Here is a 24,522-nt window from a genome sequence, read left to right on the forward strand (position 1 = left end):
TGCACTAATTTTCCTCCCACACATCCCATATATGTGGTCGTACCTAGTCCCTTCTTTTAAAGGATCAAATAAAGTATTAATAATTTTACATTGTGGAAGCTGGATTTTCTTTACTTGCAAGTGTGTATCTGGCAGAGATGGTTCTCTGTGCTTCACTTCACGAATCAACTGGGACTATCAAGGGTGAGCTAAAATAACGGTCTTGTTATACATCTGCATATGTTCATGTCTTCCAAAAACAGTACCAACAAAACAAATTAGATATTATATTTGGCTTTTCATTTTTACCACCAAAAAAGTATTATACAAAAAATGTGACTCTATATGGCACATATGACTTTGTGATCAATATTATTTCCTGCCTGAGATCTTCTACAACTGGTATTGAGTATCAGTCCTGCAAATAAAATGGCCTTTGTACTTGTCATCTAGGGTACACGTAAACAACAACAACAACACTAGGATTATGTAGGTTTAATATAGCGAATGATGGGACTCCTGCCAAAATAAATGTACGATCATTGTATAAGGGCTTCAGAATAAATAGATTGTATCCAAATTTAGCTGGTCCATTACTATACTTCCTAGACATGGAAAAAGTGCTCATAAGTATCATATTTGTTGGTATCCAGCAAATTAAAGATGTTATTAAAGCCTGTAGGTGAATAATGCCGCCAGAAATGTATCATGAAAGGGTAGTAAGAATGCTGCATCTAACAGACTAGATGTACAGTACAGACCAAAAGTTTGGATACACCTTTTCATTTAAAAATGTTTCTGTATTTTCACGACTATGAAAATTGGACATTCACACTGAAGGCATCAAAACTATGAATTAACACATGTGGAATTATATACGTAACAAAAAAGTGTGAAACAACTGAAAATATGTCTTATATTCTAGGTTCTTCAAAGTAGCCACCTTTTGCTTTGATGACTGCTTTGCACACTCTTGGCATTCTCTTGATGAGCTTCAAGAGGTAGTCACCGGAAATGGTTTTCACTTCACAGGTGTGCCCTGTCAGGTTTAATAAGTGGGATTTCTTGCCTTATAAATGGGGTTGGGACCATCAGTTGTGTTGTGCATAAGTCAGGTGGATACACAGCTGATAGTCCTACTGAACAGACTGTTAGAATTTGTATTATGGCAAGAAAAAAGCAGCTAAGTAAAGAAAAACGAGTGGCCATCATTACTTTAAGAAATGAAGGTCAGTCAGTCCGAAAAATTGGGCAAACTTTGAAAAGTGTCCCCAAGTGCAGTTGCAAAAACCATCAAGCGCCACAAAGAAACTGGCTGACATGAGGACCGCCCCAGGAAAGGAAGACCAAGAGTCACCTCTGCTTCTGAGGATAAGTTTATCCGAGTCACCAGCCACAGAAATCGCAGGTTAACAGCAGCTCAGATTAGAGACCAGGTCAATGCCACACAGAGTTCTAGCAGCAGACACATCTCTACAACTACTGTTAAGAGGAGACTTTGTGCAGCAGGCCTTCGTGGTAAAATAGCTGCTAGGAAACCACTGCTAAGGACAGGCAACAAGCAGAAGAGACTTGTTTGGGCTAAAGAACACAAGGAATGGACATTAGACCAGTGGAAATCTGTGCTTTGGTCTGATGAGTCCAAATTTGAGATCTTTGGTTCCAACCACCGTGTCTTTGTGCGACGCAGAAAAGGTGAACGGATGGACTCTACATGCCTGGTTCCCACCGTGAAGCATGGAGGAGGAGGTGTGATGGTGTGGGGGTGCTTTGCTGGTGACACTGTTGGGGATTTATTCAAAATTGAAGGCATACTGAACCAGCATGGCTACCACAGTATCTTGCAGCGGCATGCTATTCCGTCTGGTTTGTGTTTAGTTGGACCATCATTTATTTTTCAACAGGACAATGACCCCAAACACACCTCCAGGCTGTGTAAGGGCTATCTGACCAAGAAGGAGAGTGATGGGGTGCTACGCCAGATGACCTGGCCTCCACAGTCACCAGACCTGAACCCAATCGAGATGGTTTGGGGTGAGCTGGACCGCAGAGTGAAGGCAAAAGGGCCAACAAGTGCTAAGCATCTCTGGGAACTCCTTCAAGATTGTTGGAAGACCATTTCCGGTGACTACCTCTTGAAGCTCATCAAGAGAATGCCAAGAGTGTGTAAAGCAGTCATCAAAGCAAAAGGTGGCTACTTTGAAGAACCTAGAATATAAGACATATTTTCAGTTGTTTCACACTTTTTTGTTAAGTATATAATTCCACATGTGTTAATTCATAGTTTTGATGCCTTCAGTGTGAATGTCCAATTTTCATAGTCATGAAAATACAGAAAAATCTTTAAATGAGAAGGTGTGTCCAAACTTTTGGTCTGTACTGTACTTTGGTAGGTCCTAGTGTCTTCCATCTAATCTAATGTCCTTATCGCAAATAGCTGATGAGATAGTAATGATGCATTGCTTTCCAGTGGTTACTGAAGTAAAACATGAGCATTTTCTAGTAGTCAAAGGATAGTACAGAAGATGCTGCCATTATTGTGACAACGTCCTTCCACTCTTGCTGCAAGCCTGGTTGTGACAGTAGCAACCCTCTGACTACTCTGAGTACTGGAGACGCCTCTTGTACATCCTTCAATATACGGCCTCGCAGGTGGGTTTTCTAACTTCCATGTAACGTCTGGCCTGCAAGAGATAAGAATTTCATGAATAAAACACAATGATGCTCATTCACATACTCTACAACTGCTCGGTACCACAGTTAATGCAATAAGTGGAGGATTAAAGTTGTACTCCCATCTCATCATTAGGATATATGCCATATACTTATCAGTTTGAGCTTGATGTCTAAAAACCCCAACAAATCCGTTGCTTTAACTTTTTTCCCGCACAGTGCTTGGCTAAGAGTATTGCAGTGCTGGTAAAAGTGTGAAACTAGTAATGCATCCTCTGAATCAAAAAACACATGATCACTTCAGGCACTAGAATACCTACTTTTTCTTGTAAGTGAGCAGCTTGTTATGTTGAACGATGCAGTCTTCATTGTTAGACACTTGTTGCAAGATGTTTTGTCCGGATTTTCCTTGAAATATGAGGTTTTCCTGTACAAGACTTTTGGTTTGGTCGAGGAGTGCAATGCCATAGTCATGAAGAGACTGAATCCTGTTTCTGGTCACCTAAATATAATATAGAGGCAAACTATTATCTTTACATTAGCATTCAAAATCTGCACACAAATATGAGCAGCGGTTCATTTTATGGAACTCCAGTTTGGAGGTGCGTGGGGTAATATATTAAAAACAGCAGAATCTGCTATGAAATTTGTTATCCATGTGTCTTACCAGCTGAGCTGCAGTGGCATCTATATACTTTACTGGGCAGCACACAAAAAATAGAAAAGACAGAAAAACAGACAGAACCAATGTTTTCTGAACATTTGATTAAATCCACTGAAGTACTTCTAAATACACTGTGTTCAGAATTATTAGGCAAATGCGTATTTTGATCACTTGATACTTTTTCTACATGTTGTCCTACTCCAAGCTGCATAGGCTTGAGAGCCAACTACTAATTAAGTAAATCTGGTGATGTGCATCTCTGTAATGAGGAGGGGTGTTGACTAATGACATCAACACCCTATATAAGGTGTGCTTAATTATTAGGCAACTTCCTTTCCTTTGGCAAAATGGGTCAGAAGAGAGATTTGACGGGCTCTGAAAAGTCCAAAATTGTGAGATGTCTTGTTGAGGGATGCAGCAGTCTTGAAATTTCCAAACTTTTGAAGCGTGATCACGGAACAATCAAGCGTTTCATGGAAAATAGCCAACAAGGTCGCAAGAAGCGTGTTGGCCAAAAAAGGCACAAAATAACTGCCCATGAATTGAGGAAAATCAAGCGTGAAGCTGCCAAGATGCCATTCGCCACCAGTTTTGCCATATTTCAGAGCTGCAACGTTACTGGAGTATCAAAAAGCACAAGGTGTGCGATACTCAGGGACATGGCCAAGGTAAGGAATGCTGAAAAACGACCACCTTTGAACAAGAAACCGAAGATAAAAGTTCAAGAATGGTTCAAGAAATATCTTAAGACTGATTTCTCAAAGGTTTTATGGACTGATGAAATGAGAGTGACTCTTGATGGGCCAGATGGATGGACCAGAGGCTGGATCAGTAAAGGGCAGAGAGCTCCACTCCGACTCAGAAGCCAGAAAGGTGGAGGTGGGGTCCTGGTATGGGCTGGTATCATCAAAGATGAACTTGTGGGACCTTTTCGGGTTGAGGATGGAGTGAAGCTCAACTCCCAGACCTACTGCCAGTTTCTGGAAGACAAGTTCTTCAAGCAGTGGTACAGGAAGAAGTCGGTAACGTTCAAGAAAAACATGATTTTCATGCAGGACAATGCGCCATCACATGCATCCAACTACTCCACAGCGTGGCTGGCCAGTAAAGGTCTAAAAGAAGAAAAAATAATGACATGGGCCCCTTGTTCACCTGATCTGAACCCCATAGAGAACCTATGGTCCATCATAAAATGTGAGATCTACAGGGAGGGAAAACAGTACACCTCTCTATACAGTGTCTGGTAGGCTGTGGTGGCTGCTGCACGCAATGTTGATCGAAAACAGATCAAGCAACTGACAGAATCTATGGATGGAAGGCTGTTGAGTGTCATCATAAAGAAAGGTGGCTATATTGATCACTAATTATTTTGGTTTTTGTTTTTGCATGTCAGAAATGTTTATTTCTAAATTTTGTGCACTGATACTGGTTTACCTGGTGAAAATAAACAAGTGAAATGGGATTATATTTGTTTTTTATTAAGTTGTCTAATAATTCGGGACAGTAATAGTTACCTGCACAAACAGATATCCTCCTAAGATAGCCAAATCTAAAAAAATCCCACTCCAACTTCCAAAAATATTAAGCTTGGATATTTATGAGTCTTTTGGGTTGATTGAGAACATAGTTGTTGATCAACAATAAAAATAATCCTCTAAAATACAATTTGCCTAATAATTCAGAACACAGTGTAATGGTATAACACATATGAAGCATCCACAAACGTCTGTCTCTATACAGGGGTTTAAAGGACTAACATACACCTGTCCAGGGGTATGGACTGCATTAAGGCATTATAAGGCTGTGTGCCCACTATGCGTTTTTTTAAGCATTTCCACAGCGGCAATTCCGCTGCAGAAACGCTTAAAATCCGCATGTGCTGTGCACATGCTGCGGAAATTTCCACTGCGGATTATCATTGCGGAAAAATAAGCAGCACTACCAATTATTTTGTGTAATCGCTGCGTTTTTGCCGCCATTGACTTGCACTGAATCGCATAATAGCCGTGCACATGCGGATATTAAGCGATTCAATGTGCGGATGGTACCAGGGTTTGGAGAAGAGGAGTCTCTCCTCCAGACGCGGGTACCATAGTAACTGTAAAAAAAAAAAAAATAATTAAAATAAAAAATATACCTTCTGATGGTCCCCGGTCTCCTCAGCGATGCGTCCTGGCTTCCCGGCAGCTCGCGATGGTTTAAAAAGGACCTGCCATGACGTCATTTAGTCATGTGGCGGGTCACGCGACCGCCGACGTCGGCGGTCGCGTGACCCGTCACATGACTAAATGATGTCATGGCAGGTCCTTTTACACAACCGCGAGACACCGGGAAGACCGGACGCACCGGAGAAAAGACAGGGGGCCATCAGAAGTTAAGTATAATATTTATTTTTTTACCATTCTTTTACAGTCCCACTATATAAATCCATGCCATTTGCATGGATTTATATAGTGTGACCAAGTTGTCAAGCACTTTTCCAAGTGATGCTAAAATCGCTTGGAAAGCGCTTGACAACCCGCATGCGAAATCGCATGATCAAAACGCTTCACATCCGCTTGTCCCTGGCAGGAAAAACGCATGTAAAATCCACATGCGTTTTTTTTGCCAGGGAGATGCAGAAACACTCAGGAAAATTCCAGAGCATTTCGGCATTGTGGGCACTTAGCCTAAAAGGTGTTTGAAATGGTCCAGTTGGACATGCTTGTCTGCACAGTGCAACTTTAGGGCCAATTTAGATGTCAGTGACCCTTCTTAGTCAGTGTCATGCATTTTTTTTTTTTTTTTTTACTCAGAGCTTGGTCAGTGTATAATTTTTTATCAAAGTTTCATCAATCTCTCTCCAATGAAAAAAAGTGTCTCATAGTAGTCTGTGAAAACAGCATCCTAGTGCTGTCCGATAAAGTTGGTGAGCTTGATCCGAGACTTGGATCAAAATTGGACATGTCTCCATGAGTTTGCGCTGACCACTCGGTCTGCAAACAATAAATGTGAACAGAAAAATAGAGACTCTTCAGACTATATTATAGATCCCCTCCTAATTAAATATGAACCTACAGCAACATAGAGGGAGCATGTGATCATGTATCCAAAAAAGATGGTTTATTTAAATTTATAAAATACATAAAGAAAGTCTATATTATAAATATTTTTTATATATACCCTGTGTGGTTATATCACATTTATCTTTTTTGTAGTGATCTGCCATCCACTTGGTATCAGATAGAAATCTGCAGGGGAATTTAGCATGTACGCTTAATTAGTTGACTTTTGATATTTATAGGGGTATGAGGTGGCTATTTAGCTGATGTACAGTCATGGCCAAAAGTATTGAGAATGAGACAAATAGTAATTTTTCCAAAGTTTACTGCTTCATTTTTTGTAATGGCAATTTGCATATACTCCTGAATGTCAAAGAGTGATCAGCTTAACAGCAATTACTGTACTTGCAAAGTCAATATTTGCCCAGAAAATGAACTTTAACCCCCAAAACACATTTTAACATCATTGCAGTCCTGCCTTAAAAGGAGCAGCTAACATCGTTTTAGTGATTGATCGCCAGCCCTGTCCTCATCAACACCCACACCTGTGTTAATGGATCAATCAGTCATGATTAAGTAAGAATGACATCACTGGACACTTTAAAAGGAGGCTGGTTCTTGGTATCATTGTTTCTCTTCAGTTAACCATGGTTGTCTCTAAAGAAACACGTGCAGCCATCATTGCACTGCACAAAAATGGCCTAACAGGGAAGAGTATCGCAGCTACAAAGATTGCACCTCAGTCAATAATCTATCGCATCATCAAGAACTTCAAGGAGAGAGCTTCCATTGTTGTCCAAAAGGCTCCAGGGCGCCCAAGAAAGACCAGCAAGCGCCAGGACCGTATCTTAAAACTGTTACAGCTGCGGGATCGGACTACCAGCAGTGCCGAGCTTGCTCAGGAATGGCAGCAGGCTGGTGTGAGTGCTTCTGCACGCACTGTGAGACGGAGACTCTTTGAGCAAGGGCTGGTTTCAAGGAGGGCAGCAAAGAAGCCACTTCTCTCCAGAAAAAACATCAGGGACCGACTGATATTCTGCAAAAGGTACAGGGAGTGGACTGCTGAGGACTGGGGCAAAGTCATTTTCTCTGATGAATCCCCTTTTCGATTGTTTGGGACATCTGGAAAACAGCTTATTCGGAGAAGAAGAGGTGAGCGCTACCACCAGTCTTGTCTCATGCCAACTGTAAAGCATCCTGAAACCATTCATGTGTGGGGTTGCTTCTCAGCCAAGGGAATCGGCTCACTCACCGTCTTGCCTAAAAACACAGCCATGAATAAAGAATGGTACCAGAATGTCCTCCAAGAGCAACTTCTCCCAACCGTCCAAGAGCAGTTTGGCGCCCAAAAATGCCTTTTCCAGCATGATGGAGCACCTTGCCATAAAGCAAAGGTGATAACAAAATGGCTCATGGAACAAAACATAGAGATTTTGGGTCCATGGCCTGGAAACTCCCCAGATCTTAATCCCATTGAGAACTTGTGGTCAATCATCAAGAGACGGGTGGACAAACAAAAACCAACAAATTCTGGCAAAATGCAAGCATTGATTATGCAAGAATGGACTGCTATCAGTCAGGATTTGGTCCGAAAGTTGATTGAGAGCATGCCAGGGAGAATTACAGAGGTCTTGAAGAAGAAGGGGCAACACTGCAAATATTGACTTGCTGCATTATCTCGTTCTGTCAATATAACCTATTGGTACTCATAATATGATTGCAATTATATTTCTGTATGTGATATAAACATCAGACAAACACTAATAAAAACCAGAGGCCAGCAGATCATGTGAAAATATAATTTTGGTGTCATTCTCAAAACTTTTGGCCATGACTGTACATATATGTCCTCCAGCTGCTGATGTGCTAGTGCACCTACTGCTTGTATACTCACCCTTCTACTTGTTTTTAATGTTTATGTGTATGTCCATTTAACTGAATAAAGGATTTATTTTTATTTATGGCTTATTGCTCCCCAAAGATATGATATAATGCTAGGTAATAATCAAAAAATGACCGCACAATATAGATGGTAGAACCCTTAAAGTGTCAATATGAAGGCTACAATATAGTATTTAAAGAGGGTCCAAAAGAATACCAAATTATTGTAAATAAAAATAACTGCTACATGTACAGAGAGGAAAATAAGTATTTGATACAGTGCCGATGCTGCAAGTTTTCCCACCTACAAAGAATTGAGAAGTCTGTAATTTTTGTAGATGGGAAAATCGACAGTTTATCAAATACTTATTTTCCCCACTGTATATAGCAAAAACCCTGCAAACAATTATAATGAACAGATATGTTGTATGTATAGTAAGTAGAACTGCCAGCTGATAAATCAAGTTTACACTAATTATGGGTTGCTACCAAACAAACTGGCTATATGTGTGTAATAAAGTCAAACACAGGGCTAAGCTAGAGATAACATGAATATATGTAACTACAAATATATTATTTACCTTTGGCCATAATCGGAGTGTGGGGCACTGATACACCTCGATGCGCGTTTCACAGCCGCCTGCGGTTTCATCAGGGCAGTTCTACCATCCACATTGTGCAGCCATTTTTTGATTACTACCTGGCATTATATCATATCTTTTTTTTTAATTATTATTATTATTAATTTATTCCATGTTGTGCTTTTTATGTCTTGTTTCTCATGTTATTTTTCCATTTTTGGATATAAGGAATTTGCTTTTCTTGTATTATATACTGCTATTTTCTTTATGTATATTATAAATTATCTTGTATAAATTTCAATATACAATCTTTTTTGGATACATGGTCACATGCTCCCTGTAGGTTCATAATAAACGTGAACAGACCCACAGAAGATAATAGGTATTACTTGTGAAAACTACGGATAGAACTACAAGAAAAAAAATGATGTCTGAGTCCTTAGACTCTATAAAGTTTACACTACCTATTGGTTGGGTCAGTTTTTTTGTCGCATTTTGGGTCACGCCTCTTTCATTGAAGAACCACAAACCCTTGCTGCTGACCTAGCCCCCTTGTTGAACAAGTAAGAAAAAGTAAAACAATGTAATGTAAAACATTTCTGAATAATCATGTGAGCAATTGCATGGATGAATTTTACAGACACTACATAAGGATGCAGCCTGTATCTGAAGTAGCAATCAGAAGCTACAAATACATGTATTCAGAATTCTAAAAGGATATGGAAAACTTTGGTTACAGACACTGCTGTTAGAAGAAGCTCTCTGATGGATTTCACTTTTTATTCATTCTGCATTCTACAATGCACAGAAATGCATAGAGGATGTAGAAGCCAAACTGTCCAAATTTCTTTATGAAACCCTAATGCAAAAACATATGCCTTTAAGAAAAAATAAATAAAAACCGTCCCCCAAACTAAAGGTGTTCACAACGTCTAAAAATCTCAGCAACAACCTATATCGAGTCCAGAATTTAATTGCTTCTCAGAGAACTGGCTGATCCCAAGTAGTGTTGAGCGAATTTGTTATCTGCGTGACAGCGTGGCAAATCAGGGATGTTCATGGGCGGAGCCGATTTTTTGGCGCGAACAAGCCGGATCCCCGAACACGAACCCGAAATTGAAATGCCGAACAAATTCGCTCAACACTAATCCCAAGGACTGTACCTTCATGTCAGCAGTCTGTATGAGCTGTAGGCCACAACCACGATTTCCTATGATATCATTCTCTGTGATGGTCCCATCCCCCTTGGAGATAATGCCGTGACTTCTGTTGTCATAAATGCCGTTTCCACGCAACTCCACTCTGCAGCCTGTTTCCACGTGGACACCACTCAGTCTGTTGCAAGAGATGCTGTTATTTCCAATGCGTACAAGCTGAGTGCTCTGAAATACTGCCACTCCACTGTCATGGTTGGCATGTACGGCATTAGCTATGATATTCAGTGCTTCACTGCTCTTAATGTAGAGCCCCGCAGCTGCAACAGAGAACAACACCGTTTACTAAAATTCAGGCAAAAAAGGAGAGAAGAAAATGCAACATTAGAGGCTATTACTGATTATGTCATACTCATGGCAAGTCGCTTTCAATCATGTGTTGTCCTACAAATAATGTAGTTTTTGTCTCTAGCCCTAGGCTGTGTTTAAAAAAGTGGATATAATTGTATCTCGTCTAGGCAGTGCTCTGTAGACTCTAGACTGATCAATTGTAGAAAACTACAATTAATTTCATCAGCAGCGCAAATGTACAGGTGTTTAGCTCACATACTGTAGAATTGCCTAAACTGCATATAATAGTATTCACTTATCAGGCTGAAACAGGACAGACTGTGCAGGGCTTGCTATATAAAATAGGAAACCCCTTTTAAAGAGGACCTGTAAATACCGTATATACTCGAGTATAAGCCAACCCGAATATAAGCCGAGGCACCTAATTTTACCACAAAAAACTGGAAAAACATATTGACTTGAGTATAAGCCTAGGGTGGGAAATGCAGCAGCTAGTGGTAAATTTCCTCATCCTGGTATGCAATGTCCACTCATCACCAATCCTTGTATGCATTGCCCACTCATCACCATTTCTGGTATGCATGGCCCCCTCATCACCAATCCTGGTATGCATGGCCCCCTCATCACCAATCCTGGTATGCATGGCCCCCTCATCCCAAACCTGGTATGCATTGCTCCCCTCAACCCAATCCTGGTATGCATGGCTCCATTCAACCCAATCCTGGTGTGCATGGCCCCCTCATCCTCAATCCTGGTATGCATGGCCCCATCATCCTCAATCCTGGTATGCATGGCTCCCCTCAACCCAATCCTGGTGTGCATGGCACCCCTCATCCCCAACCCTGGTGTGCATGGAACCCCTCATCCCCAACCCTGGTGTGCATGGAACCCCTCATCCCCAACCCTGGTGTGCATGGAACCCCTCATCCCCAACCCTGGTGTGCATGGAACCCCTCATCCCCAACCCTGGTGTGCATGGAACCCCTCATCCCCAACCCTGGTGTGCATGGAACCCCTCATCCCCAATCCTGGTATGCATGGCCCCCCTATCCTGGTATGCATGGCCCCCCATCACTGCACACATGAAAAAAATAAACACTTCTACTCACCTTCCTTCCCTCTGATCCAGCTCTGCATCCTGTTCTGCCAGCAGCTGATCTCAGCATGTGAGCAGATCATGACATCACTGCCATGCGCCCTCACACTCTGCTATCAGCTGTGGGGATATTCACTCCTCTCCACGCCGGGACTATGGGCGTGGAGAGGAGTGAATATTCATTCTCCTTAATAGCGCACACTGTTAGTCGCAGCCACAAGCTTCCTGCTGCGGCTCTGCAATCACGTGTGCAGCCGGCTACCACTACTGCCTGTGCCCCGCTCCACCGCCGCCCCCCCCCACCAACACTATCCACAGCCGGAATGTAAGTATATACTTGAGTATGAGCCGAGGGGAGCTTTTTCAGCATAAAAAATGTGCTGAAAAAGTCGGCTTATACACAAGTATATACGGTAGCTCAAAATGTGAATAGTTTTTGCTCTTATTTTATTCTTGCTTCTCACAATGATGTGTTTTGTTTTTGTAAATCTGCCATATCGCTCCAGAGATGGGGACTTTTTATTTAGTGCCAATTTTTATGGTCTTTAGCAAAAGGGCATGGATTACAGGATTAGTCGGGGGCGTGTCTTTAGGCTGCTCTGCCTTATTATCCTGTGAGCACCACCCCTTTGTAAAGACCATAAGGCTGTGTGCCCACTATGCATTTTTAAAGCATTTCCGCAGCGGCAATTCCGCTTAAAAAACGCTTGGTAGAAGGCCTGCCATGTCCCCCAATGATAATCCGCATGTGCTGTGCACATGCTGTGGAAATTTCCGCTGCGGATTATCATTGCGGAAAAATAAGCAGCACTACCAATTATTTTGTGGAAGCGCGGCGTTTTTGCCGCCATTGACTTGCATTGGAATGCATGGAATCCGCATCACTACATCTGCAGATGCGGAATCCATGTGATTCAATGTGCGGATAGTACCCGGGTTTGGAGAAGAGGAGACTCTCATCCGGACACGGGTACCATAGAACCTGTAAAAAAAGGAATAAAATAAAAAATATACATTATACTTACCTTCTGATGGCCCCCGGTGTCCTTAGCGATGCGTCTCGGCTTGCCGGCAGCTCGCGATGGTCTGAAAAGGACCTGTCATGACGTCATTTAGTCATGTGACGGGTCACGCAACTGCTGACGTCGGCAAGTCCCTTAGTGTACCGCGAGCCGCTGGCAAGCCAGGACGCATCGGATAAAGACACCGGCGGCCATCAGAAGGTAAGTATATATTTATTTTTTACCATTCTTTCGGTCACACTATATAAATCCATGCCGGTTGCATGGATTTATATAGTGTGACCAAGTTGTCAAGCACTTTCCAAGTGATGCTAAAATCGCCTGGAAAGCGCTTGTCAACCCGCATGCGGAAATGCATGTGAAGAACGCTTCACATCTGCATGTCCCTGGCAGGAAAAAAGCATGTACAATCCGCATGTACGATCCGCATGTGTTTTTTCTGCCAGGGAGATGCAGAAACGCTCAGGAAAAAATCCGGAGCATTTCTGCATCGTGGGCACATAGCCTAAAAATTAGCACCAAATAAAAAAGCCCCTATTTCTGGAAATGTATAGTGGATTTAAAAACAAACAAACAAACAAAGGGCCAAAAACTGCCCACTTCTGACCTGTCCTCTTTAAGAGTGTTTGTCTATATTTGTACAGTGACTAGTAACAAGGTAAGGTAGTGTCAAATGCTAATGAATTGTTTACTGGCTTATTATCCTGTGGTGTGAGTCTTTCCTATTGGACTACTTTTTAACTTGTACGAGAAATTTTACTAATCCAATCAGGGCCGGCGTCAGCACCCGGGCAAGTTGCCCGGGCCCTGAGCAGGCAGGGGGGGCCCACTCACCGTCGGGCACCCCGGCGCGCTATGGGACCCGTGAGCGGTGGTGCCGGTGTCAGCGCCCGCTGCCTCCCGCTGGCTCAGGGCCCCAGCACAATACTTACCTCTCCCCGTGCCTCCGCAGCAGCTCCGGTCTCTTCCGCGGCTGCTGCACTGTGACATCTCAGGTCAGAGGGTGCGTTGTCGTCTTTCCACCTCGCTCTCTCCTGAGTCGTCACAGCGCAGAGCGGGAAGATGCCGGCGCGGGTGAGGGGTCCGGAGCAGCGGCAGCAGGTGAGAAGTGAGGTGAGTATTTGATTTTTTATTTTTTTATATATGTATGGAGGCATGGGGCATTATATGGGGGTGTGACATCCTGCATGGGGCATTATATGGGGGGCGAACAAGTGACCTCCTGAATGGGGCATTATATGGGGAGGGGGAAGGTGACATCCTGCATGGGGCATTATATGGGGGGGGGGGGGGGAGGTGACATCCTGCATGGGGCAATTCCTGGGGGGGGGGGGGGGAGAGGTGACATCCTGCATGGAGCATTATATGGGGGGGGGGGGGGGAGAGGTGACATCCAGCATGGGGCATTATGTGGGGGCCAGTATTCTGTATGGAGCGTTATATGAGGACCAGTATCCTGAATGGAGTGTTATATGGGGACCAGTATCTTGTAGGGAGCGTTATATGGGGGCCAGTATTCTGTATGGAGTTTTATGAGGGGGCCAGTATCTTGTATGGAGCGTTATATGGGGACCAGTATCCTGTATGGAGCGTCATATGGGGACCAGTATCCTGTATGGAGCGTCATATGGGGACCAGTATCCTGTATGGAGCGTTATATGGGGACCAGTATCCTGTATGGAGCGTTATATGGGGACCAGTATCTTGTATGGAGCGTTATATGGGGGGCCAGTATTCTGTATGGAGCGTCATATGGGGACCAGTATCCTGTATGGAGCGTTATAAGGGGGCCAGTATCCTGTATGGAGCGTTATATGGGGACCAGTATCCTGTATGGAGCGTTATATGGGGTCCATTATTCTGTATGGAGCAATATATAGGGCCAATAATGCTGTATGGAGGACTATACCTTCCGGTCTGCACTGTGCGCTGCGAGGATTCTCCAGTTTCTGAGCCATTGTAGAATTTGCAATAGATATCGCTCATGTAATGTAAGAAGTGAAATCTTTGGCACTGTACTATATATATATACAGTACAGACCAAAAGTTTGGACACACCTTCTCATTTATAGATTTTTCTGTATTGTCATGACTATGAAAATTGTACATTCACACTGAAGGCATCAAAACTATGAATTAACATAGGGGTCATTGTCCTGTTGAAAAATAAAGGATGGTCCAACTAAACGCAAACCGGACGGAATAGCATGCCGCTGCAAGATGCTGTGGCAGCCATGCTGGTTCAGTATGCCTTCAATTTTGAATAAATCCCCAACAGTGTCACCAGCAAAGCACCCCCACACCATCACACCTCCTCCTCCATGCTTCATGGTGGGAACCAGGCATGTAGAGTCCATCCGTTCACCTTTTCTGCATCGCACAAAGACACGGTGGTTGGAACCAAAGATCTCAAATTTGGACTCATCAGACAAAAGCACAGATTTCCACTGGTCTAATGTCCATTCCTTGTGTTCTTTAGCCCAAACAAGACTCTTCTGCTTGTTGCCTGTCCTTAGCAGAGGTTTCCTAGCAGCTATTTTACCTGCTGAACAAAGTCTCCTCTTAACAGTTGTTGAAGAGATGTGTGGCATTGACCTGGTCTCTAATCTGAGCTGCTGTTAACCTGCGATTTCTGAGGCTGGTGACTCGGATAAACTTATCCTCAGAAGCAGAGGTGACTCTTGGTCTTCCTTTCCTGGGGTGGTCCTCATGTGAGCCAATTTCTTTGTAGCGCTTGATGGTTTTTGCAACTGCACTTGGGGACACTTTCAAAGTTTTTAAAATTTTTTGCACTGACTGACTTTCATTTCTTCAAGTAATGATGGCCACTCGTTTTTCTTTACTTAGCTGCTTTTTTCTTGCCATAATACAAATTCTAACAGTCTATTCAGTAGCACTATCAGTTGTGTATCCAACAGACTTCTGCACAACACAACTGATGGCCCCAACTCCATTTATAAGGCAAGAAATCCCACTTATTAAACCTGACAGGGCACACCTGTGAAGTGAAAACCATTTCCGGTGACTATCTCTTGAAGATCATCAAGAGAATGCCAAGAGTGTGCAAAGCAGTCATCAAAGCAAAAGGTGGCTACTTTGAAGAACCTAGAATATAAGACATATTTTCAGTTGTTTCACACTTTTTTGTTAAGTATATAATTCCACATGTGTTAATTCATAGTTTTGATGCCTTCAGTGTGAATGTACAATTTTCATAGTCATGAAAATACAGAAAAATCTTTAAATGAGAAGGTGTGTCCAAACTTTTGGTCTGTACTGTATATATTTCTCTGCGGTATCTGTGCATCATGAATCGTGGTATGTGTTAAAGGGGCCCACTGAGACTCTTTCGCCCGGGGCCCACAAAAACATGGAGCCGGCCCTGAATCTAATGGATAGTGCAAGATTTTGTAGTCTCTAAAGTCAGCAAGTCTTACACCACACTTACCTACCATGTAGGATAGAAGAAATATTTACCCTTTGCTTACTATACTTTTCAATAAATTGCTCTGAAAAATATGAACAACCGAAAAATCATTTACATTTATCTAGTCTCTTCCCACCTCACCTCCATTGTGGTTAATACTGTTGGACTCAACAAGTGCTACATTTATTGGCCTCCGTGATGAGAAGCGATCATCTTCACTATCCAAGTCATTTTCCCAGCTTGCTGCTTCCCCTTCATCATTAAAATTTTCATGTCCCGCCTGGTTAGCAGGATAGTCGCAGGCATCATCTTTCCGACAGAAAACAGCTACTCCATAAATGCTGTTGTGACCTATTTGGTTGCTAGTGATGTGAGGAAGGCTCGAAGACATAATCCACACTCCACAGCCTTTATTACCTAGAAAGCGTTAGAAAAAAAAACCATTTACATACACTACATCAACCACAATGAAGATTTTCATATAACTACTGCAATGTAGACTCATTTCTATGTAGTATATAAATGTGTATTTGTGCCTTTATGTATCATCCTTTTCACTTACCGTTTATGCTTTTAACATATAGCATCTTTTGCCCTGACCAATAAATGCATAGATATATACATTGTATGTACTGTATCTACTGAACAATGTATCCTCAGAGGTCATAACTCGTAATAATACATTTTTATAACCAATTCAACCTCTTAGCGGTTTCATTTGTACTCTTTCTAAATTACCAGCCAGCCAATATAGCAATTTCTAGTCCGATACCATTTAAAAGAAGATTTCTAAGGCTCAATGCCATTTTCGTCAAGCACCCTTTCTCGACTTCAAGTCATTGTTTTCCCACTGAAAAGGCACTCTTCTGCCTTCTTACATTACTTCACTCTTGCTCAATTACAACCTTTAAGGTTCTATTCTGGTAATAGGAGGTATGATAATACAATGCTAGAACAATTTTCCCGTGTTTTTCTAAACAGCTGCCTCTCTACTAGATGAAACTGTACATTCTGTTTCTGCACCAGCACTTGGGCTCTTTTCATCCAGGAAATATATTATGGTCATCATTCAACACCATGTGAGGTTTGCTTATCTGGTACAATTAGGCTTGTTCAGGGTGGCAGAGGACAACATAATGCAATCACTGTCTAGACAAAACGTAACCGGCTGAGAAGACTGCCTCAATGTTCATTATTCTTGTCTTCTCAGTAAGAAATTGGACATTAACTGTAGAAAAACAACATGGATCGCACATCTGAAAATCACACATTGATCCAATGCGGCTATCAATTTTTTTTCCAAAACTGAACTGAGGGTTTTAGTTGAACATTCTGATCAGACTGTATGAAGCCCACTACCACATCACAGTAAACCTCAGTGGGTCCCTAGCCTAAAAGGTGCGGCGCCATGTGCCAACCGCCGCCGGAACGACAGCACCCATGCTGCAAGGCAAAGTCCCTATGGCTCCAGGCCACCACACCCCAAGTGTTTTTAAATTAGCAGGAGACTGCAAGAGGGCTTCCGCTTATGTTTTGCTCTCAGCTTGCAGCCTGAGAACATGTGGAAGGTGAGTTTTTTTTCTACTTGGTGTTAGTGCTGTGTGGCGGCCATTGCTCTTGTGATGGTGTGGTCTGGATCCTTGGCCTTATAGTATACATGTCAAATTCCAGCCCGTGAGCCAAATCTGGCCCGCAGGGGGGTTACATTTGGCGCATGACACCAGAGCCGCCACCCCTATGTGGGGCCATTATTCTGTATGGAGGACTATGTGAACGCCATTATACTGTATTGAGGACTATGTGGGGCCTATTATTCTATATGTAGGACTATCGGTGGGGGCCTATTATACTGTATGGAGGACTGTGTGAGGCCCATTATTCTGTATGTAATACTATGGGGGGCCCATTATTCTGTATGAAGGACTGTGTGGGGCCATTATTCCGTACGGAGGACTATGTGAGGCCCATTATTCCGTATGTAGGACTATGGGGGGCCCATTATTCCGTATGTAGGACTATGGGGGGCCCATTATTCCGTATGTAGGACTATGGGGGGCCCATTATTCCGTATGTAGGACTATGGGGGGCCCATTATTCCGTATGTAGGACTATGGGGGGCCCATTATTCCGTATGTAGGACTATGGGGGGCCCATTATTCCGTATGTAGGACTATGGGGGGCCCATTATTCCGTATGTAGGACTATGGGGGGCCCATTATTCCGTACGTAGGACTATGGGGGCCCATTATTCCATATGTAGGACTATGGGGGGCCCATGATTCTGTATGGAGGACTATGCGAGGCCCATTATTCTGTATGGAGGACTATGCGGGGCCCATTATTCTGTATGGAGGACTATGCGGGACCTATTATTCTGTAAGGAGGACTATGCGGGGCCCATTATTCTGTATGGAGGACAATGCGGGGCCCATTATTCTGTATGGAGGACTATGTGGGGCCCCTTATACTGTGTACTGGTTGGCCCGCGACTTTCTCCAATTTTTTCATTTTGGCCCTCTGTGTATTTGAGTTGGACATCCCTGCTTTATAGCATGGGTGCTGTGGAGCACCAGGTGGCTCCCCCTGCTGGTGCGCCATCACTCTGGTGGTGCGCCGTCACTCTGGTGGTGGACGGCACATGTCGCAGCACATTTTAGGCTAGGGACCCACTGAAATCTTTGCTGTGATATGGTAGTGGGCTTCATACAGTCTGAACAGATTGTTAAACTAAGAACCTCATGTCCAGTTTTGTAAATTTTTGCCTAGCTGCATTAGATCAATGTATGATTTTCGGATGTACGGCCAGTGTCTTTTTTTCTATAGTTATGAAATATATTTACTGTTGATACTGTTACTATGTTTTTTTATTCAAACCAACTGGATATGCAATCTCTTAACAATAATATAATATATAATATTTTGATGTTTAAGATTTACTGGAGACCTATCACTCTTGTAATCCCTCCCTACTAGCGGACACCATAACCACTGTAGATGAAGTAGTAATGGGTTAAACAGTCTGCTGTCTATCTATAGGAAACCAAACAGCTTCTAATAGTGCTATTGATTTGCTATAAATAAACTGCTAAAATGTCATTTCCTAGAAAAAAAGGTGCTACACAAACATCTAGGCTTAAAAAGAGGTTCCATATAAAAAACAAAATTATTATGAAATGTGCCTAACATAATAAAAAACACCTTATAAGCTTAAATGGCTCAATTACCCAAAGTGCCTTGATTTTCAGATTTCTACTCCTGATTCTTACTGAAATGAGCCAGTTAGACAGCAGTCTTTATATATTTCACAGATGGTGCATTTGTCAGGGCACAGAACAGGGGTGGATGTCTGGACATTAAGGAATCATGGACAACAAGTACATTAGTAAGTTGTATTAAGGGACCAAGAAGCTGTCTGTCATTTGGAAATGGACAGGCGGGCATACTATACAGCACTTCATATGTAGTGCAATGCATTATGTGAGCGATTTATGGATTGCATGTTCAAGACCCCTTTAAATATTGTTAAAATAATTTTAATAAGTGCATAAAAAAATGTATCAGTGAACACTAACAGTGAAAATGAAAAAATGCTAGAATTGCTGTTTCTTTTTTTGCTTATCCTGCCTCCAAAAAACAGTATTAAATTAATAAAAAAAATAAAACGCTAGCTCCTGGGATGTGCTGACACAGAAACAATTTGTTTTGTCGAAAGCAAAAGTAGTAAAAAACTATATAAATTGGGTATTGCCATAATAGTACTAAACAGCAGTATAAAGTTCTGCCGAAATTGTTCCCCCCCAAAACATTTTTTTTAAAAATTCCTAGAAGTTCTACAATACATTCATTATATGTATTGTATGCGCTTGGTCTGCAATAAACAAGGTCAAGCTCATGTGCGTATTTTTTTAGTTACTAAAGATAGAAATAAATTTGGCCAAGCTGGCAGTTTTCAGCCCAACATATTAATTTGGTTAAGTCAGCTACTAAGGGAATATATCCTGCTGACTTAGTATAACACAGCTTTACGTCAACTGCAAACACGGCTAAGTACTTCACTTCAAACACTATAGGATTTATAAAACACATTAAATAGCATCGGTCCCATGACAGAACTTCAGAGTGCACTATTAAACCACTTTCTGCACATAATCTTTTCAAGAGTTTTCTATCAAAGTATTATCTGGACAAATTAAAGGAAACTAGACAGTAGGTTTTTACATATGGAAAAAGTAGTATGGCTGAATTAGTGCTTGTCCCTCTAGTACTTATTTTACTTGATGGACCTAGGTTTTTATTCAACCTACATTACTATGTTACTCTCTTATATAGCGCAATCATATTCTGCAGCGTATTGCAAACACTGTCATCACTGTCCCTATTGGGGCTCACAGTATAAATTCCCTATCAGTAGGTCTTTGGAGTCTGGCAGGAAACCCACATGAACATTGGAGAACATGCAATCTCCTTAAGCCCTTTCTGATGTGATCAGTAATAGTACGTCCTTGTGCCCTGGGCCTATTGGGCCAGGGACGTACTATTCTTGTACAGTACAGACCAAAAGTTTGGACACACCTTCTCATTTAAAGATTTTTCTGTATTTTCATGACTATGAAAATTGTACATTCACACTAAAGGCATCAAAACTATGAATTAACACATGTGGAATTATATACTTAACAAAAAAGTGTGAAATAGCTGAAAATATGTCTTATATTCTAGGTTCTTCAAAGTAGCCACCTTTTGCTTTGATGACTGCTTTACACACTCTTGGCATTCTCTTGATGAGCTTCAAGAGGTAGTCACCGGAAATGGTCTTCCAACAATCTTGAAGGAGTTCCCAGAGATGCTTAGCACTTGTTGTCCCTTTTGCCTTCACTCTGCGGTCCAGGTCACCCCAAACCATCTCAATTGGGTTCAGGTCTGGTGACTGTGGAGGCCAGGTCATCTGGCGTAGCACCCCATCACTCTCCTTCTTGGTCAAGTAGCTCTTACACAGCCTGGAGGTGTGTTTGGGGTCATTGTCCTGTTGAAAAGTAAATGATGGTCCAACTAAATGCAAACCGGATGGAATAGCATGCCGCTGCAAGATGCTGTGGTAGCCATGCAGGTTCAATATGCCTTCAATTTTGAATAAATCCCCAACAGCGTCACCAGCAAAGCACCCCCACACCATCACACCTCCTCCTCCATGCTTCACGGTGGGAACCAGGCATGTAGACTCCATCCATTCACCTTTTCTGTGTCGCAGAAAGACACGGTGGTTGGAACCAAAGAACTCAAATTTGGACTCATCAGACAAAAGCACAGATTTCCACTGGTCTAATGTCCATTCCTTGTGTTCTTTAGCCCAAACAAGTCTCTTCTGCTTGTTGCCTGTCCTTAGCAGTGGTTTCCTAGCAGCTATTTTACCATGAAGGCCGGCTGCACAAAGTCTCCTCTTAACAGTTGTTGAAGAGATGTGTCTGCTGCTAGAACTCTGTGTGGCATTGAACTGGTCTCTAATCTGAGCTGCTGTTAACCTGAGATTTCTCAGGCTGGTGACTCGGATAAACTTATCCTCAGAAGCAGAGGTGACTCTTGGTCTTCCTTTCCTGTGGCGGTCCTCATGTGAGCCAGTTTCTTTGTAGCGCTTGATGGTTTTTGCAACTGCACTTGGGGACACTTTCAAAGTTTGCCCAATTTTTCGCACTGACTGACCTTCATTTCTTAAAGTAATGATGGCCACTCATTTTTCTTTACTTAGCTGCTTTTTTCTTGCCATAATACAAATTCTAACAGTCTATTCAGTAGGACTATCAGCTGTGTATCCACCAGAGTTCTGCACAACACAACTGATGGTCCCAACCCCACTTATAAGGCAAGAAATCCCACTTATTAAACCTGACAGGGCACACCTGTGAAGTGAAAACCATTTCCGGTGACTACCCCTTGAAGCTCATCAAGAGAATGCCAAGAGTGTGCAAAGCAGTCATTAAAGCAAAAGGTGGCTACTTTGAAGGACCTAGAATATAAGACATATTTTCAGTTGTTTCACACTTTTTTGTTAAGTATATAATTCCACATGTGTTAATTCATAGTTTTGATGCCTTTAGTGTGAATGTACAATTTCCATAGTCAGGAAATTACAGAAAAATCTTTAAATGAGAAGGTGTGTCCAAACTTTTGGTCTGTACTGTATATCGTGATCGCGCCCGCACACAAGCGGTGCGATGGCCACCGGGTGTTAGCTCACCCGATGCTATGTGCTGGGACTGGTCCCGCACCGCTCCCAGCACATTAACCGCGATCGAACTTAATCTCAGCATTCCGGGAGCAAGAGGAGGCAAGCGTATTTACCTCTTCTCCGGCGTACAGCGATGTCTGAGCCGGTTTCCAGTGGTTGTCATGGTGATCTGGATGTCGTCATGACAACATTCGGGTCACCAGACAGCAAGAAGTTACTTTGATCATGCGCAGTGCGCGATCAAAGTAACTTCTCCCTCTGCAGCTCTCCTGAGCTATACAGGAGGTCAGAATGTAAAAAGTGAAAGTCCCATAGTGGGACAATGTGTAAAAGTAAGAAAAGTGTAAGAGAGTGAAAAAAAAAAATTGTAAAAATATAAAAAAAAAAAAAATGAAATAAAGAATCCAAAAAAATAATATTTATGGGTACAGTATTTTTATGAAAAAAACCCCCCCAAAACAATAAAAGTACACATGTGGTATCGCCACGTCGGAACAACCTGACCTATAAAACTGTCCCACTATTTAACCCTTTTAGTTAAAAAAATGCAATAAAATGCGACCAAAAAGACGAATGTAAATAAAAATGGTACCGCTGAAAACGTCATCTTGTCCCACAAAAAACAAGACGCCATACAGCTCCATCAGCCGAAAACTAAAAAAGTTATACCTCTCAGAATAAAGCGATACAAAAAAAATATTTTCCTATTAAATAGTTTTTATTGTGTAAAAGCGCCAAAACATAGAAAAACTATATAAATGCGGTACCGCTGTAAACGTACTGACCATAAGAATAACGCTACCTCATCAATTTTACCACACGTAGAACGGCATAAAAAAAAGCCCAAAAAAACAATTCCTGAATTGTTGGTTTCTGTTTATTCTGCCTCCCAAAAATCTGAGTAGAAAGTGATCTAAAAATGTCACATGCCCGAAAATGGTACCAATAAAAATGTCAAATTGTCCCGCAAAAAACAAGCCCTTACATGACTGTCGGCCGAAATATGGAGAAATTATAGCTTTCAAAATTTGCCGATGCAAAAACTAGTCTTTGCAACAAAAAAAAAAAAGCGTCTTTTAGTGTGTGACATCTGTCAGTCATAAAAACCCGATATGAATCTGGTATCGCTGTAATCGCACTGACCTGAAGAATAAAGTCGTCTAATCACTTATACCGCACGAGGAACGGCGTAAAAAATAAACTCAGGGGTTAGGGTTGGGCTAGGGTTAGGATTTTTTCAAAATTAAAGAAAAAAAAGAAAAAAAATTAAAGAAAAAAAAATGACGATGATATGGTTTTGAGCGCAAGTGCTCGCTACTTGAGTTTGCATCAGGGGGTGCTCGGGTATGCACCCAGTATCACGGGTGCTCGAGTGACATGCTCGAGTCTCTGCCCCATATGCTTCGTGGACAAAAAACCTCGCGGGGATTGCCTGACATGCACAAGCGTTCCCAGCATGTTCTTTTTTGGGTGTCTAACAACCGTGAAACATGCGGGGCGGGGACTCGAGCACCCGCGATACATGGTGCATACCAGAGTATCCGATGCAAACTCAAATAGCGAGCACTTGCGCTCAAGACTAATGACAACTTATTCAATATGATGACCTAATGTTATCAAATTCTGTGTCATACCCCTGGGTTCAAAATGTTCACTATACCCGTTGATAAAATCCTTGAGGGGTGTAGTTTCCAAAATGGTGTTACTCGTGGGGGGTTTCCACTGTTTAGGCACATCAGAGGCTCCCCAAATGGTACATGGCGTCTGCTAATTATTCAAGCAAATTTTACATTTAAAAAGTCAAAAGGCGCTCCTTCCCTTCCGAACCCTGCCACGCACCCAAACAGTAGTTTTCCCCCACATATAGGGTATCAGCTTACTCAGGAGAAATTGCACAACAAATTGCATGGTGCAATTTCTCCTGTTACCCTTATGAAAATGCAAAATTGGAGGCTGAAAAACATTTTTGTTGGAAAAATGTGAACATTTTATTTTTACGGCTCAATGTTATAAACTTCTGTGAAGCACCTGGGGGTTCGAGGTGCTCACCACACATCTAGATAAGTTCCCTAGTTTCCAAAATGATGTCACTTGTGGGGGGTTATCACTGTTTAGGCACATCAGGGGCTCCCCAAACGCAACATGGCATCCGCTAATTATCAAGCAAATTTTACATTCAAAAAGTCAAATGGCACTCCTTCCCTTCCGAACCCTGCCGTGCGCCGAAACAGTGGTTTTCCCACACATATGGGGTATCAGCGTGCTCAGGAGATATCGCACAACAAATTTTGTGGTCCATTTTTTCCTGATACCCTTGCGAAAATAAAAAAATTGGGGTCTAAAGTAACATTTTTGTGAAAAAAAGTTAAATATTAATTTTTTTCTTCCACATTCCAAAAATTCCTGTGAAGCACCTGAAGGGTTAATAAA

The 24,522-nt window shown here is 42.2% G+C and overlaps 1 protein-coding gene across 3 annotated transcripts in view; it reads right to left on the bottom strand.

The window, feature by feature from the left end:
• Nucleotides 1-2,300: 2,300 nt before the first annotated feature.
• The window catches only part of FBXO10 (F-box protein 10), a 169,822-nt gene continuing 147,600 nt past the window's right edge, over nt 2,301-24,522 (bottom strand). For all 3 annotated transcript variants that reach the window (XM_073651872.1, XM_073651855.1, XM_073651862.1), the window contains 4 exons: nt 16,011-16,286; nt 9,983-10,293; nt 2,973-3,154; nt 2,301-2,663 (listed from right to left, as the gene is read on the bottom strand). In XM_073651872.1, the coding sequence (XP_073507973.1) occupies nt 2,486-2,663; nt 2,973-3,154; nt 9,983-10,293; nt 16,011-16,286 (947 nt within the window). In that variant the 3' untranslated portion in view covers nt 2,301-2,485. The remainder of the gene's footprint in view (nt 2,664-2,972; nt 3,155-9,982; nt 10,294-16,010; nt 16,287-24,522) is intronic.

This window comes from Phyllobates terribilis, unplaced genomic scaffold, assembly GCF_046119375.1.
Source record: "Phyllobates terribilis strain yellow unplaced genomic scaffold, ASM4611937v1 Scaffold_1__5_contigs__length_1240528914, whole genome shotgun sequence".
Taxonomy (NCBI): domain Eukaryota; kingdom Metazoa; phylum Chordata; class Amphibia; order Anura; family Dendrobatidae; genus Phyllobates; species Phyllobates terribilis.